The sequence below is a fragment of the Ilyonectria robusta genome, assembly GCF_021365365.1.
Source record: "Ilyonectria robusta strain PMI_751 chromosome Unknown BGZ61scaffold_8, whole genome shotgun sequence".
In the NCBI taxonomy this organism is placed as follows: Eukaryota; Fungi; Ascomycota; class Sordariomycetes; order Hypocreales; family Nectriaceae; genus Ilyonectria; species Ilyonectria robusta.
This window is the reverse complement of record NW_025764442.1, coordinates 1,901,580-1,919,045: the sequence shown is the minus strand read 5'-3', so window position 1 is coordinate 1,919,045 and position 17,466 is coordinate 1,901,580. Positions and strand designations below refer to the sequence as shown.

Genomic DNA, 17,466 nt, shown 5'->3' with positions numbered 1-17,466 from the left:
TCGGGTCCAGGATAATTGGTGGTGAAAAATGGGACCAAATTCGGTTTGAGACGAGCAATCCAACCGGGGCTTCTCAGCGTGCTAGGCGTTATCCTCTGCTACGTTATCCCTGAGAACTCAAAACTTCCTCAGCAGCCTTGAGCGCCTTTCGGAATGTGTCCTGTAATGCGGTTGTCTCCTCGAGGCCGACACTGATACGGACAAGGTCTGGGTCCACACCAAACTGCGCGGCCCATGGTAATTCTAGGTAGTGGGCCAGGACGACGTATGGCGAGCACAGTGTGAAGTTGGTGCCCAGGCTTGGCCCCTTGGCGATGTCCATGGCGTCGTAGAATGCTTGGGCGAGCTCCTTGCGACCAAACACAACGGACAACAGCCCACCGTATCCTCCATTAGGTAGGCGGCAGGCGTCGTAATGAGGCTTGGATGGGTTGTACTTGGGGTAGTAGACGCGCTGCACGAGTGGGTGCGCACGCAACACGTCGCAGATAGCCTCCGAATTCGCGTTGATACGCTCCACGCGAGAATCAAAGTCACGACTGTTCCTTTCCATGAATATGACGTCCTCGGGCCAGTACGTGTCCTCGTAATCCTCCTCCATGACTGCTTTCAGGGCCTTGAAATACCTGCTCTCCGGGTTGAGGATAAGGCTACCTCCCATGACGTTGGAGTCGCCCGAGAAGATCTTGGTGAGACTGCTTACGACGATGTCGGCGAACTGCAGTACATTGATGTTCGCAAAAGTGCCTATCGTCTCGTCGACTACAATGGCGAAGTCGAATTCGTCGGCAAGTTTTCGGAGACGAACGAGATCTGGACAAGTTAGGAGGGGGTTCCCAGGGAACTCGCAGAAGAGGGCGAGGAAGCGTTCGCCATTTTTGAGCCTGGCCTCGAGTTCATCTGAGTCTTCAGCTGATGCGTGTCCATAGAAAAGGCAGCCAGGACCAAACTTTTGTAGTATCTTAAGCGTATCGACGTAAGGGAAACCAAAGTTGATGCTTTTCCGCGGTTCCCGCGCCTTCAGGAGGGCTCTATGGGCATTAAAGATGGCGTTCATGCCGCAGGGGTAAAGATAGACGTCGCCCTCTTCTAGACTTTGGATACCTCGGGTATTGGTTGTCATTGAAGGCAAGGGGCCATTGTTTAGGTCAACTTCGTGGGCGAGGGCGCCGGCGATGCGTCTCCGAATAGCTGACTTGGCACGCTCGACCAAGGAGAGATTGAGGTTTCTGCCAAAACGCTCTTCTAGGAATTGAGAACTCTCTAGCGACTCTTCGGGTTCTTTGGGGGAGGAAGTGCGGAGGTTTGCGGGAGGGGCGCCGTCGATGGAACCTGGACGCTGGTATCGCTTGGGGCCTCGGAAAGGCCTAGCTGAGGTCTCATGGGTAGTCTGCGTTCCGGTGGTTGCGACTAGCAGATGATCCATGAACAGAGTATGGCAGAACTCGGCACGGCGACTCGAGGTACCGTCGCCTGTGTGCTGCCAGTACTGCTTGGCGATGGAGAATACTTCTTCGGGGAAGACGACGGCTGACATGGTGGGTGATAATTTCTTCAAGAGGGCCGACAGGTCTTTCGAGGTGTCGAGAGCGAGGTCGATGACGCCGAGCTGGCCCGAGAGCTCTGGCGAGACTCGTTGGCGGATGAAGTCGAGACATCTCCTGGCCACCTTGGGAGTGGGAAAGAGCATGGCCTGCTGGCCTGAACGCCCATGACGAGAAATAATGTCCTTTGCAAAGGCACCGATGCTCTTGTGCACAAAGAATCTGGAATTGAGTCAGCCGGCCAGTCCATAGTCGAGAAGAAGCGGAAATGGCTGGACACACGCACCTGGGGTAACCAGTGGTCATGCGACCAACAACCCATTCCTCTCCCTCCTCGTAGGCGACATTGGACTTCCACGTTGGTAGGGACACGCTCACAGCCTGTTGCGGCGATATTTAGTTCAACAAACGCGTCTCGAAAGTGTCCTGAAAGACGTCGGGGTGACTCACATGTGCTGTGTCGGGAGGGATGGACTCGCCAAGTTCAAAGCCGGGCATGGTGTTGGAGAATTGGCGATGAAGCCGGCGGTCCTCTTCGTCTGGTGGAACGTTTGTGCAAGTAGTGAAAGAACGGGAGAAAGACGGGAGGATTTGAAACGATGGGATGTATCGCGGAGCTCTTTTTTGCTCCGAGTTGATACTTGAGGTGCTCGTGGTTAGGTGCACAAATTAATTCTGAAGCGACGGAGAAGGAGAGCAAGAGTCAAGGAGTCGGCGCCGAGAATCGGAGTGTGAGTGTAGTGCCGGGCCTTGACGAAAGGGGGAGGAGCTGCCCAGGCCTTGAGTAATTGCCTGCTTCGTCACTGGGTCGTTAATTTAATCCCTCTTTTCGGAGCTCCTTGACCCCTCCAAACCCCTTCAAACCCGTCCGGTGTCCAGTGCCTGCGCTGCTAAATTGCTAAATTGGGGAGGGAGGGAGGGGAAATCTCGGTCTTGGTGTCATGACTAGCGGAGTGAGGTCGGCCATTGCATGTAGCGTTGCAACCGTGACCCCCACCAAACAGCCACACGCAACGTGGGGCACGCTCCCATTGACAACACAACACACACGCTCGGCATTTGGGCGTGGGATTCTTTATGACAGGGAATGGCTGCAATTGGTGAGCGACAGTAGTTGTCCTAATCTCTATGTTTCTGTATTTGCCATACATGTATATGTATATGTATGGATGTATGAATGAGTCCAGTTCCCGATGCCGTTTCATGCAACCAAAGACGAGAGAGACAAGAAACCGTAAATGTGACGTCGCGCATCATCTTCTTGATCCAAATCCAAGCCAGTACGCCTTGAAATAAGCACACTTCAAACCTCCAAGAGAGTTCTGTAGTAATCTGAGACCCATTCTGTTCCGAGATGCAATCCAACTTGAAACTGGATGTCATAAAAATACTGCTGCTTCCACAGACATGCGAGTGATTGGGGCCCACCGTTGCGCACATCACTGAGATAAAGCGACGGTTATAGCTCTTGCCTACCCATCAAACCACATCTCCCTTTATCTGTGCCTTCATCTATCGAACTCTGCGGCTTCGCCTGCTAGTCCTGCTTCCCACGCAGCTAATGCTGTCACTGGGGGCAACGCTCGCGTCGTCATCGTCCCAGTCGGCATGACTGCTGCCTATACCACTCACGGGCAAGCCTATGTTCCTCGCTGAAATATGGCTAGGAGCCCTGCTGCCGTGACCCATGATGATTGGGGGCTCGCCCCCATTCGATAACCTGGTCACGCTGAATCTGCTGCCGTCCCGACCCCTGATCACGAGCTCAGGACCCCGTGGAAAGTCCCCTTGATAGCCCTGCGGAAAGTCCTGCTGAAAGTCCTGCTGAAAGTCCTGTTGAAAGTCCTGTTGAAAGTCTTGAACGCGTGGAGCGTCCTGGAATCCCTGGAAGTTGTGAAATTCCTCAGGATGTCGAGGATGTCGAGGATGTCGACCATGTTGACCATGGTGAATATGCTGGGCGTCCTGAAATTCCTGGAACTCTCGAAACTCCTGGAAGCTTGGCCCATCTGGCACCTCTGGTGCTTCTGGCACTTCGGGCGCCTCCATTAGTTCGGTCTCGACCGCAGGGGGAGGCGGACGGCGAACCGTCGCAGACGATCGACGTGATCGCGCAGAAAAGTACGAGTCTCGATCGGGATCGTGCTGAGGTCGTTGAGATCGAGCACGGGAATGTGTTGACTTTGGTGGCGCAACAGTGTGACGAGACCCGGCATGACTGCGATGGTCTGCATCGGGCACCATTACGGAGGATCGAGGGACTGGCGCTTCACTGCGACTTCGTACAGTTGGGGCACGACTGCTATGTCTGGAAGATTGACTACTTCGTGGTTCCTCAATTTCATCAGGGACACGGCTCATGGCCCTGCTCTTTGCAACGCTCCTGGCGGTGCTCTTGGCGGTGCTCTTGGCAGTGCTTCTGGCGGCACTACTCCTGGCAGCAGTGCTTCGAGCGGCCGAGCTTCTGGAGCTGCTGTGATGGGGCTCCTCTGTCAAGTACTGCACAGGACGGCGAGAAGGCTCGCGAGGTGGAGGCTCGTCGCTGTCATCGTCGTCATCGACGTCATCGTAGGGCATCTTCCTCGGTGTGTAGTCATGTGGATAGGATAGATTCCTCGGGGGATACTCGTCCGGGTATGTCTGCCTCCGGGGTGCGTAATTTTCGTTGAAGGCGGGCTGCCTCCAGGGAATCTCCTCCGTGTAAGGTGCAGGAAGAGCTTTCGGTTCGTAGGAACCAGAGGACCTATACGGCAGTGCCTTCATAGGATATTCGGGGTATCCCGGACCACGATCATCGTGCCGAGACTTGTGGTGGCTGGAAGCTGCCTTCTCGGGGTAGGTTGAGCGGCGCGACAGATTGGGAGGCTCCGTGTCATGGCGGGGCTTGCGTTCCCTATCCTTAGTAACCATGTTGTAGGTCAGAGCTGCTCCAGCAGCGGCAACAGTCGCAACACCAAGCAGGGCACCGACAACCGAAGTAGTACTCAAGCCGTTGTTGTTGGGGCTTTGACGAGGAGAGGCGGACGACTCCGCGAACGGATTCTCGTCGTCGGGAGCTTGGCTTGAGGCGCGTTGAGACATGGCAGCGGGAATAACGGACCCGTAACCGGGATGATTAGAGCGAGGCGAGGGTTGCATGCGGGACTGAGGCGGATAGTGAGCCTGAGACTTGTTGGCGTGGGAGGAGGCTGATGAAGAAGCGGAGGAGGGAAGAGGGTGAGACTGAGAGCGGTTGCGGGAATGCTTCGAGCGCGATGCGGTGTCAAACTTCCAGTCGAGAACGCGTCCTATGTCTTGTCGAGATGAAGGGGGGGAGCATATAACTTGTATAGTGTTGCCGTCGAGATCTCGGATCGTGGCTCGGCCTGGGGATACACCGCCCTCGATGCCTAAGCGATGCCTTGGGCCAGGTCCACTGGGATGGCCTGGGAATTCCTCACCTTCGGCCTGCAGTTGCAGCCACGGATTCGCTTCGAGGGCACTGTCGTGGAATTCGGCGACAGCAGCTGAGGACGGAGCGGCGAGGAGGAGGAAAGAGAACCTGAGCGGCTCAAAGGGATGTGTCGCCTCGCGGATCTGCAAGACCGGTACAGGATTGCCAGGGCCCTGTCCCGGGCGTTGGGGGCTGGCTGGGATTCCGTAGGTGACGGTCCCCACTGACGACGTCTGCTCGCGATCGGTGGCGAGGTACCGAAGACCAAGGGGCTGAAGGACGCTGGCGTAAAATGAGGACGAGGACGCCAGGTGCGACACCTCAACGTAAGGCAACGTCATCTTGACTTGTTATATTCGTACGCGTCCGTGGAGCTGCCAACACGGCTGCCCGCTGGGACGCCCCACTCGAATGCTTTGGCTTGCGGGATAGGCCCTTGGGAAGCCTCGAAGCAAAGGCAGTGGAAGAGGCGGGCGTGCTGCTGGCCTGCTGGCTGACTGACCGGGGGGTCCAGGGAGGGGTGAAGGCGGATCGATGGCCAAGGCAACGTGCAAAGGAGAGAGGACAAGAAGACGGTGAGCGAAGAAAGGAGCGGCGACGAGAGGAGGAGTAGGAGGAGGGGAAGAGATTCGGAGAGGGAGGGGAGACGACAGATGGAATAGGTGAGTGAGTGAGACGGTTGAGGAGAAGAAGAGGAGAAGAAGAGGAGGAAGAAGAAGAAGAGGAGAAGAAGGAAAGGAGAGAGAGGGGAGAGAGGTCGTGGTGGGGTTGAAGATTGGTGATGGATGAGGGCGATGGGAGCGATGGGAGCGATGGGAGATGCAAGATACGTGCTGTGCACCTTGTCTTATGGAGCCAGCCGTCGTTTTTCCTTTTCGTTGCCCCCTGACTCGACGCCTTTCCACGATCTGGGCCGCCAAGTCGGGCTGAGCTGGGGATTGGACGTGTGCCCGCTGGCGTGTTGTGTTTTGGTGGCCGTTGGTAAGTGGATAGTCGGTCAAAATGGTGGAGTGTGCGGGGTGAAGCCGAGACACCTTGCTCTTCTCTGGTTCTCTGGCCCTTCTTTCTCTCTTCCCTCAATGCAGAGAGACGCGGGAAGCACAGTTCGGTACAGCACGATACAGTTCGGTACCGGAAAACCTATGCGGTACAGTGCGTGTGTGCTGGTATGTGCGTGTAGGTGTGTATAATAATCAAGTGATTCGTGCGGTGAGCGCATGCAATGGGTTTGCCCAGTATATGTGGGGATATGCGTGGGTGTCTGTGTGTCTGTGGTTGTTGCTTGGTTGTATCGACTGGTGAGTCAGTTATTAGTGCGAGCGTGCTGAGGAGAGCGTGACTGACAGAGAAGGAGAGAATGCCATGCAGAGAGAGGAGAGCAGAACGATGTTATGACTTATGACCTTGACTCTACGGGTCCTCGTCTCATCGGCCAGCCCCCCGTGTCTCATCAGTCTGTTCTCGTCTGGCGCGGCCCCTCTGCATCCTGTCTTATGTATCCCCGGCGCCCGTCAGCTGCCCCTCCATGTTAGCCCATCTGGATCCCAAGTACAGTACCATGTACAGCGCCGTAGGGACTGCTTCTCCTGCTCCGTTCGTGCATGATACCGGCCCCTGGAGAGTGCGCGCCTTGGCCTGGAACCCTGCATCGCATCTCCTACGACCAGTCACATCGAATCACAACGAGGAGACTATCGCGGAAAGCAGCACATGACAGGATGGCAAGATGGTAGGTAGGGTGGCCGAATGGACGCGGGGAGGGGGACTTGTGCAAGTGCAGTTCGGTGCAGCGTAAGGAATTGTGCACGCATCCCCTTGTGTGTTTGTGCCAAACCCCCAATTCTATCCAATGCTGGCTGCGTGGGCGGGAAAACTGCCCGCGGCTTGGTCCCGCTGACCGCCAGGCCAAACCTGATCCCCAATCGATAGTGCTAATCACTGGTGCCAATCACTGACCCTGGGCGTCGGGTACAAACAACCCAGGACTCCAGTGCACGTCCCTACACGTCCCGTCCCGAGGCCGACACGTCCAGTTAGGTATTAGGCTCCTTGACCACGCCTGAAGACCTCCACCGTTCGTGTTAACCGCCATATCGTGCCAACATACCGGGCAGATCGACCTGAGTTGGCCGACAGCATCTCCAAAGAGGGCATCTCACTTAATGCGGGCTAAGGGGGGTACCTCCGTGGTACCACATGATGTATGTCCCGTCCATGGTGCTGTGATCGTGTCTATTTGGTACCTGCAGCGGCAGGGGGCAAAGCGACAACCGGCATTGGATCGATGTCGGGTGGTGGATGGAGGCCAAACAGAGTACCACTTGTCCCCCAAACTCTCCCGCCGCCTGCTGGAATTCCCTCACACTATACCGAGCACTACCGGAACCCCTCTGCACCTCACAGGCTCACTTTCACCTGATGGTCCCAACACCGTCTCCAACCTTGGAGCTCCAACACGAACCTCAACCCGAACCTGAACCTCGCCCAATGATCACACCTGCCCTCCACCGCCTAGCATTTACTGAACACTTCACTGCATACGTTAAATGTGCTGGTCGGTGCCACGTCAAGTCTGACGGCTGGCCCAGAGCTCCCCGGCTCGTTCCACCGGCTCCTCCACCGACCTCTACCCCCGGCCCACCCCCGGCCCCCCCCGGGCTCTCGGCTACGTAGCTCCCGTCAACCACTGTCCATCGCTCCTGGAGTGTCGAATGTCCAGCACTCTATTACGGAGTAGCACCTGTTGCGTGTATGAATCAACCACTGCTCCATGCCTGCATCTGACCGTATTTGGGCAAAGGAACAAGGCTAGAGAGGCACTCTACTGTGGCGAGGCAGATGCTGTACGTGCCCACGCGGATAGGTTGGTGTCTTAGGCTGACTAAGTTACCTGCACCCAGTCGCTCCTCTTTCATCCGCATCCTCACCTTCAACCGACATCCATATTGTCTGTTTTTGTGGCGGGCCTCTCTCCATTTATCCTCAATACGCACGTGGGGACCGGCGATTTGACCCTCTTGAAAGCCAACGCAACCTGGGATGCCCAGCCCATATCTCGTGTTGACAAACGGCCTTGCTTTGACTCTGCCGCGTCTGCCGTGATCCTCTGATTGTTACCAACGGAACCACTTGCCCAAGTGAGGCGGAGGCCGCGAGCATTTGCCGTCATCGGGTCACTCATCTGTCGTCCACTCAACCAACGATCCATGGCGCGAAACCAATTGACCACGCGACCCGAGGCGGGGCGGCCACTAACCATTCGATTCCTGTGTAGGCCCGCAGTCGTCGAGCGGATTGGTTACAACATGGGCATTGAAACTCGCCTTGGGCTGTTTTGGACAGGAATTACAAGTCGCTCATTGTCGAGAATTGCAATTGTCTTTATGCGCGATATGCATTTTGAGTCTTTGACTATGCCGACTGCTGCCGTACATCGATTTCCTCCTCAACCTCGCTCTCACATTGTCTAGCACTTCTTTGGCCTCTCTCTTCCATTTGGTTTCAACTAGCCTCATGCGACTCTGCTTGATGCCCAATGATGAGAGTTGCTTGCTCGCGCACTGGAGAGCACTCGGAAGTGCTTCTCTCTTCACAGTTCACCCCGCCTTGCCTCGCTCCGCCCCCGTCTAGTCTTGCCTTGCTTTGTCGTGATGACTGACTTGCATGTTAATTGTCTTTGGACCCAGCGTTTGCTTGGGAATCGAACCAAAACAGAACAAGAAACAAAAAAAACGAATAGAGGCGCAGCCGCAAAGAAAAGAGCAAACATGGAAAAAAAATCTGGACCAGGTTGAAATGGCCCATCAAGACGACAATGAATAACGTCTTGGACCCGTTGTTGAACGCCCCATGTTTTGGTTGTAAAAACAAGCGACAGCGTAAACCAGGCATTCCAAGTCTTCACCTAACCGATCTGCCTCGCGACAATGTTGTATGGCCGCCAGGCGACCCGGCCTTTGGCTTCTGTCTCTATTCTTGTTCCCAACCAACGGACCTGTGATGGAATTACATGATGTCCCAGACATCCTCAGCGGCGTGACAGAACTTGCTGCAGGCCACACTTGCAGACAGTGAGTAGTTGCTGATGGAGATTTTCTCATCCACGAGCGAGTCGGCAAAGTTATCCTCGCCCTTGGCCATGGCACCGACGAAGACGCAGATGCTCTCCTTAGACTCAACAGTCTCGACCCACTCGCGAACGCGGACCAGAGGAGCGTCGAAGCTCAGTGTCACCTTGCGGCAGTTGGGGGGGAGGTGATCAGTGATGGGGTTCTGGATGACACGCAGGAGCTTCTCGTTGGAGTTGGTCGAGCGGATGGACAAGCGGTGCAACAGCTGGACCATCAAACCAGCAAAGCGCTTGAAGGTTCGAGGGATACGGACCGAGGGTGAAACCTCGATGAGGACACCCTTGGCAGTATGGATATAGATCTGGAGCTTGCCAGCCTTGTTGATGGGGGAGTCCAGCAGGGTCAGTAGACACTAAGAAAATGTCAGCATGTTGAATGCTAACTCAAGCAGCCAGAGTTGAAACCTGGTGGGTGATGTCGGGGCGGGCATCACTAATGTCCCGGTTCATCTTTCGCATGACACCAATGTGCTCGTCGCTGTTGAGCAACGAGTACTTGTCCTCCCGGTGCATCCCGGTGCGGCTGGTACCGCCGTGGGAGGCCTTGTACGTCTCGAGACTGGCATTGGACAGGACTACGATTAGTCGTTGAGAGTCTTTGTCGGTGGGGGGGATGGGCGTGTTTTGCTCCGCAACCAACTGCGGCAGCGCGGGAGGGGGAAGCGATTGCGTCCCTAGAATAGTACCGTCGACGTTAGTGACTAGGCCTCCTGCGACACATAGAATTCTGGGGGATTCATACTAGGCCGCTTGACTCCAGCACGGCGCTCGGGGGAAGACATGGTGAGAGGTTGGTGAAGTGTGGGGGAGGTTGAATGTGGGCGTCGGCGGCGTAATGCCAACGAACAGGCAGACGATGCACAGGTGAGTCGGAGGAGTTTAAGATTCCGGGGGAGTGGCTCGGCGACAATTGGCGCAGCGAGGATGGAAGGCGTCGATCGGGAGGGTGCTCAGTTGAGTGATGATATTGGTAAAGAAAAGAAGTGGTCGAGTGGAGGGGGGGGGAGAAGAAAGAAAAAACCAGACGGAGCGGGAGGATGGGCAAGTGACTTCTGGTTGAACCAAACGCTGGAGAGCCAACCATCGAGCGAAGGCTGGTTAGGCGGTTTGACCCTGGAGTCCCACTAATAGGACGGAGTCCTGTCCCGCTATGCCGAACTCGGGCGGTGTAAGCCCGAATACTGGGTCCGGACAACGGTTCACCACACCGAGATTCAGGGTTTCGGCTGCCGACGGGTGGTTTGGCAGAGTCTCGGGCACGTGCCTGCGGTACGTATTGTCTCTGAACCTCAGGAGACCCTCAACCGCTTTCCCCCCTCTCGAGGTGTGCCAGGGTTAGAATTAATACTTTAGACGGGGATGATATTCTACAGCATTTGCAATATATTGGTTCTCATGAACGGGCTCATTTGAGGGTGTGAAAACCATGCTTCCGCATGCACGTGTGTGCTTAATTATCTTAGCGGGTCTGATCCCGTCGTGGCTGGTGTCCGTGGCTTGATGTCTCCCTTTACCTAAGCACAAGCGCCTATTCCTTCTCAACGCCTATTGGCTGTCAAAATTTGGGAGAGCAGCCTTTGATGCATCACAGCTTGTTCGCGATCAAACGATACATACTCTCCCTCCGACTAGCAATTGATGAACCGGCCGCCTCTCTGGCCCTGCAACTGGTTGCTCTGACGCCGTAACGATACATCATAATGTCCTCACAAGTCGCCAAGGCCGCGCGCCGTGTCACCCACGAGCTGCATGGCGTCGTCGTCTCAGCTGGCCTCATGCAAAAGACTGTAAAGGTCCGAGTCGGCGGTCAGAAATGGAACAAGATCGTCAACAAGGTGAGCGGGTCCCCTTCCGAAGACTATTGAGGATTGGTTTGCTAATGTTGCACTTAGTGGTATGCTGACCCCAAGCACTACCTCGTTCACGACCCCAACTCTTCCCTCCGAACCGGCGACGTCATCTCCATCGTTCCCGGATGGCCGACCTCCCAACACAAGCGTCACGTCGTCAAGCACATAATTGCGCCGTTCGGCGTGCCAATTGAGGAGCGTCCACCTGTGCCGACCCTGGAGGAGAGGATAGCGGAGCGAGAGGCCAAGAAAGCTACCAAGGACGAGCGGAAGGCCGCCCGGAGGCAGGCCGAGGTGGAGAGGACTCAAGAGGAAAAGAAGCTGGAGCTTGAGAAGAAGGAGGCTAAGCGCAAGGCCTGGGAGGAGGCACGGGAGCGCAAGGCCTAGACTCTAGCGAGCGACCTTGATTAAGGGACCCAACATCTATCGTCGCACACCGCCACCGTGGCGGAAGCATCAGCTGGAAAAACTCTCGGAACCTCAAGACTTGGTTCTTTGTGGATCAGATGTGGAAATCGGAGTGAAGGGCTCGACTCACTGCCCTGTACGATATCGTGAGCCATTGACGTGCAGAGACGTCATGTACCAAAAACTGTGGCTAAATCTATTGTACCATATATTAAATGACGTGCCAGACATTATTAAGCTTGAACGAAGCCTGATGAACCACAAACGTGCACGTTGATTGAGAGGTGCGACTCGTGGTCTTCGAGTTCCCGCAATAGAAATAGTCTTGCAGTTCCTCTATCCATCATGCTAAGATACATTTGGTTTACATGGTAGTTTTGCATAAAACCCAGTCATCTAGCCGCCCCGTTCTCCAAACTCCTTTGCCCAATCCTCGTACTCCTTTAACCCCGACTTGCTTACGCTGGGTCGGATCGTATTTAGACTTGCTTCAAAGTCGGGAAGCCCGATCGACCGGATCTGATCCATTGTCATGTGTAGCAATGCTTCACCCAATGATCGTAGAGGTCCCATGGCCGCATCCTTGGCCAGGGCTGTGATGTCCGAACCAGAAAATCCTGTCGAGTAACCCAAGTTAGCACCAATTCCACTGCCAACTCTTCCTTATCATTACTTACCATCTGTTAGCTCTACCAGCCTGTGAATGTCATCGTCTGATAGGTCGTGCTTTTGCTGTCCTAGGAGCGTCCGCAGCTGCGTCTCTCGGGTGGTTGGCTCTGGGAGTGGTATGTATTGCCGTCTTACAAAACGTCGTCTGGCAGCCTCATCGATTGCCCAGGGCAGATTTGTTGCAGCCAGCACCAACACCCGGTTCGCATCACCCCGTTCCTTGTCCTTATCACTGACCTCCTTTCCTGCAGCTGCTCGTTGAAGGTCACTCCATTGGATGAGAAACTCGGTCTTGATCCTCCTAGTAGCCTCATGTTCTCCCGAGCCTGATCGCTGTGATAGTAGGGAATCGATTTCGTCGACAAATATAATGCTCGGAGCGAGCGTCCGAGCGAGCCCAAAGAGGGCCCTCACCAGCTTCTCGGACTCGCCCAGGTACTTGCTTGTCAAGCTGCTCGCTGAGATAGAGAAAAAAGTGGATTGTGACTCTGTTGCAACAGCTCTCGCCAACATGGTCTTTCCCGTGCCAGGCGGGCCAAAAAGCAACATGCCCCTGGCTGGCTCCCGTAATCCCATGAATAGGTCTGGGCGGAGGAATGGATACACCACGGTCTCCCGAAGGGCATTCTTGGCAATTTCCAAGCCTGCAACATCACCCCAGTGAACCTCATCTCCCTGAACGACAATATCGTTGAGAATCTGCTTCGCAGCCGTTTCATCAATACCTGGGGGCAAACTCTTCATAATTGTGGCCTTCTTCTTCTTCCACGTAGTCATCTCGCACGGGCTCTCTTCTGCTGGGGACTCGTCCGAAGTTTGAGCTTCCGAGTCAGCTTGGATGGCGGCTTCCTTTGGCTTTAATCGACGACCTCTGGCTGGAGGTTGGCCGGAGTCCTCTCCAGATCCGCTCGAAATGGAAACAGGGCGTGGCTTCTGTTCACGCCGACGAGAGCGATTTGCCTTTTCCGAGTCAGGCTTTGGTTGTTTGGATGGCCCGCCGAACCGCTTCACTGCTGGGGTTTTCCCTGCAGGAGAATCTGACACCGTCCTCCTCTCCGAAACCTCCCCAGAATCATCCGCGGCCCCAGGGTCCTTGGCAGGTTCATGTTGCCTCGAGGATTTGCGGGGGGAAATTGCGGAAGAACCAACTCGACCACTGGCGAGCCGCTCCGAGCGGCTAGGCCCTGGCTCTGTTGATGGGGGATCCTGGAGTGATAACGCCCCGAGGGCACTGGAGGCGGCGCTTACAGAGAGAAGGGATGGCCTCGCATAGAAATATTCGTCAGAATGGCGGGCATCTCCGCTTGACTCGCCTTCTCGAGGCACTACAAGTCTCCTCGAGTGACTGTCCCATTGTAAAGGTGCAGACGGTGGCTTGCGGCCCTGGTCAAGGGAGGCTCGCGGGCTTGCGTTTGACGGGGTTGGCCCAGCATCAGAGGGGGCATTTCTTGGGAGCTTGTCCTTGGAACCTAGTGCACTCCACGCGAGGGTGGCAGCCTTGCTAGGCCCTTCACCAGCAGGTTTGGATGACTTGCGAGTCATCTTGGCAGGTCTTTCACCCACCTTTCCTGATCGCAGAGTAGTTCTCATGGTGTGTTTTTCGGGACTGGGAGATCGCAAAGTCTTGCCTGGCCTCGGAGGCAATTTGGGGGATACTGTTCTCGACACCGAGCTTGTCGATGGCACCGGTTCGAGGTATGAACTACTACCGTTGACGAGAGCATTTTCGGAAGATCGACGCATGGAAAGAGAGGGTCGTTGTGGCAGTGCTGGGCGTGATAGTTCCGAGTATGTCACGGCGGGAATCGTCCCTTGACCTATGCCTCCCTTGGCCTGACTGTCAGTCTCCGCTAAACTAGGTCGCTTTGATAATTTTCTCGGTGACAATGATGAGTTAACGTCGTCATTTCGTGAGATCCGCAGCGCCTCAAGGAGGTCGATCCGCTCCTTGCACTGCAACTCGAGCTCTTTAAGGGCATCTTGCAACGCCTTCTCGGTGGTTGTTAGTGGGAGGTGTACTGGGACCGCCCGGTTCGCCTGATAGTCGTAAATCTGGTCGAGTGCGCTTCTCCAGTGGCGCATCGCCTCGATTTCATTTCCCTACACGTGATGTCGTTGTGAGCAAGGGAACTTTGAGTATGGTCCGTCTTGGGGGTGGGTAAAAACGCGACGTACCTGGCCTTCGTAGTAAACGGCGGTTGAGCAGCTCAGATAGCTCTCATCGTATGTCTTTTGCAGGACAGCCAGGCCTTTGTTGCGCAACATTGCTTCGGCAGCAGGAACATAGTAGCCCTCAGCCTCGCCTTGATCGGTCTGGGGCCTGACCAACAACGGCTTTCCACCCTCTGGCTGTCAAGGGCGACCACACTCCCGATGCGTAACTGCCTAGGCGTGGGAGCCAATGTCGAAGGGGCAATAGGGGGTCGGATCGAATATGGCCTATGTGCGGTCGGGGGGTATACGTCGTGGCAGCGGGCGCTCGAGGGACCTTGCGGTCTCGTTGGTAGTTGAAGCAGGATGGAGTGTCGCAGCACATGGCGAAGAACGCACCAAAGGCACAGTGGGCTGGGTGCGGGCGGTGACGTAGTCGTCTGGCACTGCCCGTTGGTCGCTGCTCACTGCCTGCTTCAGTGTGTTAGGTGGTTAATTAGCGGGGTACGCACATTCGCCGCACGGGCAGGGAATTGCCTAATTAGTACGACTTTGGGTTGGGTGGGGATCCAAGGGACGGGAGTGATTGCGCTCCCTTTGAGCGAGACCTCTATACATTTGTGTTTGTGATATGCTACGGTCGATATGGGCGATTCGATTTGGTGACAGATGCGCTTCGTCTGACTCTCTTGCTCCAATCGTTGTTGCTGCTCGGACTCAATGTGGGCGTACGCACACTGAACATCACTAACAAGATAGGACGCATTGATTCACCTGTCACCCATGTAAAATCACCTGCATGCACCTGTTAAACACAGGGAACCTGGCAGCTGATGGATGTCTGACGGCTTTGATAACTAATGGAATCTATCGAGGCTATCCGGGATTTGCCTCCGCCCTGGTTTTCTACGAGAGCAGCACGCGAATCTCTGCCGTCGTCCTGGGGAACACTGATCGGAGACCGTCATCGTCATCTGAGTCGACAGAGTCCTCCTCGCCGTCCGCTATTTCTTCCTCGAGCTGCTCAAAGTCATCGCAAAACTTCTCCGCCGCCTCCTCCGTGATCTGCCGGGCGAGTTTGGAGTCCTGGAGATGCTTCAGATTCTCCATGGCATCCATCAGCGCCGAGGGCAGGAAATCGTCCAAGACCTGGCTTGCCTGGCTCAACACATCTCTATCCAATGAGGCAGCCCCGTTTGTCCCATCTGCATGCAACGTGTTGAGAATGGGCTCCAACCCCGAACCCTTGCGGAAGAAAGCGTATTGGCTCCCGACGAGCTTCTTGGATTCCTCAGACGTCTTCTCTCGGAGCCGCCTGCTTCTAGTCTGAGTGAAATCAAACACTTCGAGTGCCGCAGCTGCAGAGAGCATGCAGTTGATGAGAAATATTGTCCCGTTTCGCTTTTCCATGGTCTTGGCCATATTCTCACAGCCAGCCAGGAAAGGTTCGAATGCTTCCGCCAGGACATTTTCAAACTCAGCCTCGCGATCCTCCGAGGCAGATAGGGACGAGTCGTACGTTTTGCTGATGGAATTCAACTGCTTGAGTGAATCCTGTAAGAAGAGCGGTGGGCCTAGGTCGGATGGAGCATGCTGGAATTCGCCTTGGATGGCCGCAATGTGATCCCGAACCAATGCACGGAACTGGCGAAGAGCCTCCGTTTCTAGACTTCCAATTAGCTCTACGAGGTTGGAACCTGGACCGAGCGTCTTTTGGAATGTGATGCGGTAAAAATTGATGAGATTGGCCAGCTTGTATGCTGGAATAATGTCCTCGTTGGCTTGGATGACCTGCTCAACCCTTTGGCGCAGTACCCGAGCGGCGCCTGAAATATCCCGGTCAACCAAGTCGTGTAGGGCCTTCAAGGCATTGAAGTCTTCTGCTTCAGCCTCGTCGTCGTCATCGGCCACTAACCGCCAGATCTCTGCATCTCGTCCCGACTTTAGTCCCTTGGCGAGTTCCTCGCCTTCGGCAACAAATAAGATCTCCAACGCCTCGCGTTCACTGACAGTGGCTGAGTGGATCCATGCTAGTATATCTCCGACATATCGCAAAGGGTCATGGGCTGTCATGTCGATGGGCTTGACTGACTGATCTTCGACGCCAGACGGAGATGCTCCAGTAAGGGCAACGTAAAAAGAGTCTGAAAGAATTCTCTCTCGGGCCTCGGCAAAGAAGTCGAGGCAATTCTGGAAGAGAGACGGCCTCTCAGCTAGGACTCGGAGAGCGCGTCGAATGGACGCGTTCATTTGCGGATTCTCAAGGTTCAAAGTTTTAAACTCTCTTTGTATCCACTTATAGAGCTTTTGGAAGCCGAGGTTGATGTTTTTCGACGTCTGTTCCATCAGCTCCAAGCCCAGTGTCTGCTTTTCGAAGCCGAGCAAGATCTCGCAGTCTCTGCTAATCTTTTTTGCTTTGCTTAGAGACTCAAAAAATCGGTCATCCACCGGCTCAGCCGTCATTGTTAGCGCAGCGACTTCATTTTCTGACATGATGAAATGTTTCTTGAAGGCGCCAAGGAGTTCTTGTTTGACTTCGACTTGTTTCCGTTGTTCTAAAAGGGACGACGCTTCAGATAATGCCGAAGAGGTTTGGGTATGGGCCGCAACGACCTGGCCCTTCATATCTTCGTATCCAGTATTGAGCTTGTCGAGAGTGGTCTTGATTCGTCGCAGTTGCTAAACATTGTGTTGGCATACATCTTGGTAGGAAAGGAACAAACCCACCTCTGCAACACGGCCGAATTCTGTGATAACCTCAGCATTGCTGTCAATTACTTCCTTCTGTAGATCTAGGCGAAGCCGACGGCGGGTCTCGGCATCATTTTGAATCCCTCTTTGATCGAGAAGTAAGAGCGCGTCTCTGAATTCGGTATCTGAGTGCGTCGTTGAGAGGACGCTGGTGACCTTTGAGGTGAGGGGATTCAGGCCTTTCAGAGCTGTGTGTGGTGCTGAAAAGCTCTCTGTAGAATGGGGTACAGGACCGCTCGCGCCCCTCGAGGGCAAGCTCTTCACGGACCAAGAGTGATCCGACGACATTGTGCTTGATGTTAATCCAGCCCAGATGTGGGAACAAACATCGATGAGTCCCCGGGAATGCTAATTCATTTCGGTAACTTTGAGGGGTTGGAGAGCGAAGAAGAGTGAAGAAGATGAGACAGCCGTGGTCCTAGGTCTAAAGACTAGGGTATTCCTTCTGAGTTGAACGGATTCCCAGCGATACAGCTCAACTCATCACACCTACAGTGGACATCAGTAGTATTGCAACGGTGTCGAGAGGGA

The 17,466-nt window shown here is 55.0% G+C and overlaps 5 protein-coding genes across 5 annotated transcripts; 1 reads left to right on the top strand and 4 right to left on the bottom strand.

The window, feature by feature from the left end:
• Window positions 1–103: 103 nt before the first annotated feature.
• On the bottom strand, window positions 104–2,042 carry BGZ61DRAFT_477454 (pyridoxal phosphate-dependent transferase; the record flags this gene model as incomplete). Its single annotated transcript, XM_046248897.1, has 3 exons — window positions 104–1,766; window positions 1,831–1,925; window positions 1,995–2,042. The coding sequence occupies 3 exons, from the start codon at window positions 2,040–2,042 to the stop codon at window positions 104–106; spliced, it is 1,806 nt and encodes a 601-aa protein (XP_046105750.1).
• Window positions 2,043–3,056: 1,014 nt separating this feature from the next.
• BGZ61DRAFT_531973 (uncharacterized protein) lies at window positions 3,057–5,318 on the bottom strand (the record flags this gene model as incomplete). The annotated part of the gene is made up of 1 exon (XM_046253802.1): window positions 3,057–5,318. The coding sequence occupies one exon, from the start codon at window positions 5,316–5,318 to the stop codon at window positions 3,057–3,059; it is 2,262 nt and encodes a 753-aa protein (XP_046105749.1).
• Window positions 5,319–8,982: 3,664 nt separating this feature from the next.
• Window positions 8,983–9,888, bottom strand: BGZ61DRAFT_350754 (nucleolar essential protein 1; the record flags this gene model as incomplete). Its single annotated transcript, XM_046240266.1, has 3 exons — window positions 8,983–9,459; window positions 9,512–9,780; window positions 9,849–9,888. 3 exons carry the CDS (start codon window positions 9,886–9,888, stop codon window positions 8,983–8,985), a joined length of 786 nt encoding a protein of 261 aa, XP_046105748.1.
• A 918-nt stretch (window positions 9,889–10,806) lies between these two features.
• BGZ61DRAFT_531971 (uncharacterized protein) lies at window positions 10,807–11,343 on the top strand (the record flags this gene model as incomplete). Its single annotated transcript, XM_046253801.1, has 2 exons — window positions 10,807–10,941; window positions 10,999–11,343. The coding sequence occupies 2 exons, from the start codon at window positions 10,807–10,809 to the stop codon at window positions 11,341–11,343; spliced, it is 480 nt and encodes a 159-aa protein (XP_046105747.1).
• Window positions 11,344–11,760: 417 nt separating this feature from the next.
• Window positions 11,761–17,223, bottom strand: BGZ61DRAFT_493547 (oligomeric complex COG6-domain-containing protein; the record flags this gene model as incomplete). The annotated part of the gene is made up of 7 exons (XM_046250663.1): window positions 11,761–11,981; window positions 12,042–13,888; window positions 13,919–14,022; window positions 14,053–14,133; window positions 14,209–14,300; window positions 15,147–16,863; window positions 16,912–17,223. The coding sequence occupies 7 exons, from the start codon at window positions 17,221–17,223 to the stop codon at window positions 11,761–11,763; spliced, it is 4,374 nt and encodes a 1,457-aa protein (XP_046105746.1).
• Between the last annotated feature and the right edge of the window lie 243 nt (window positions 17,224–17,466).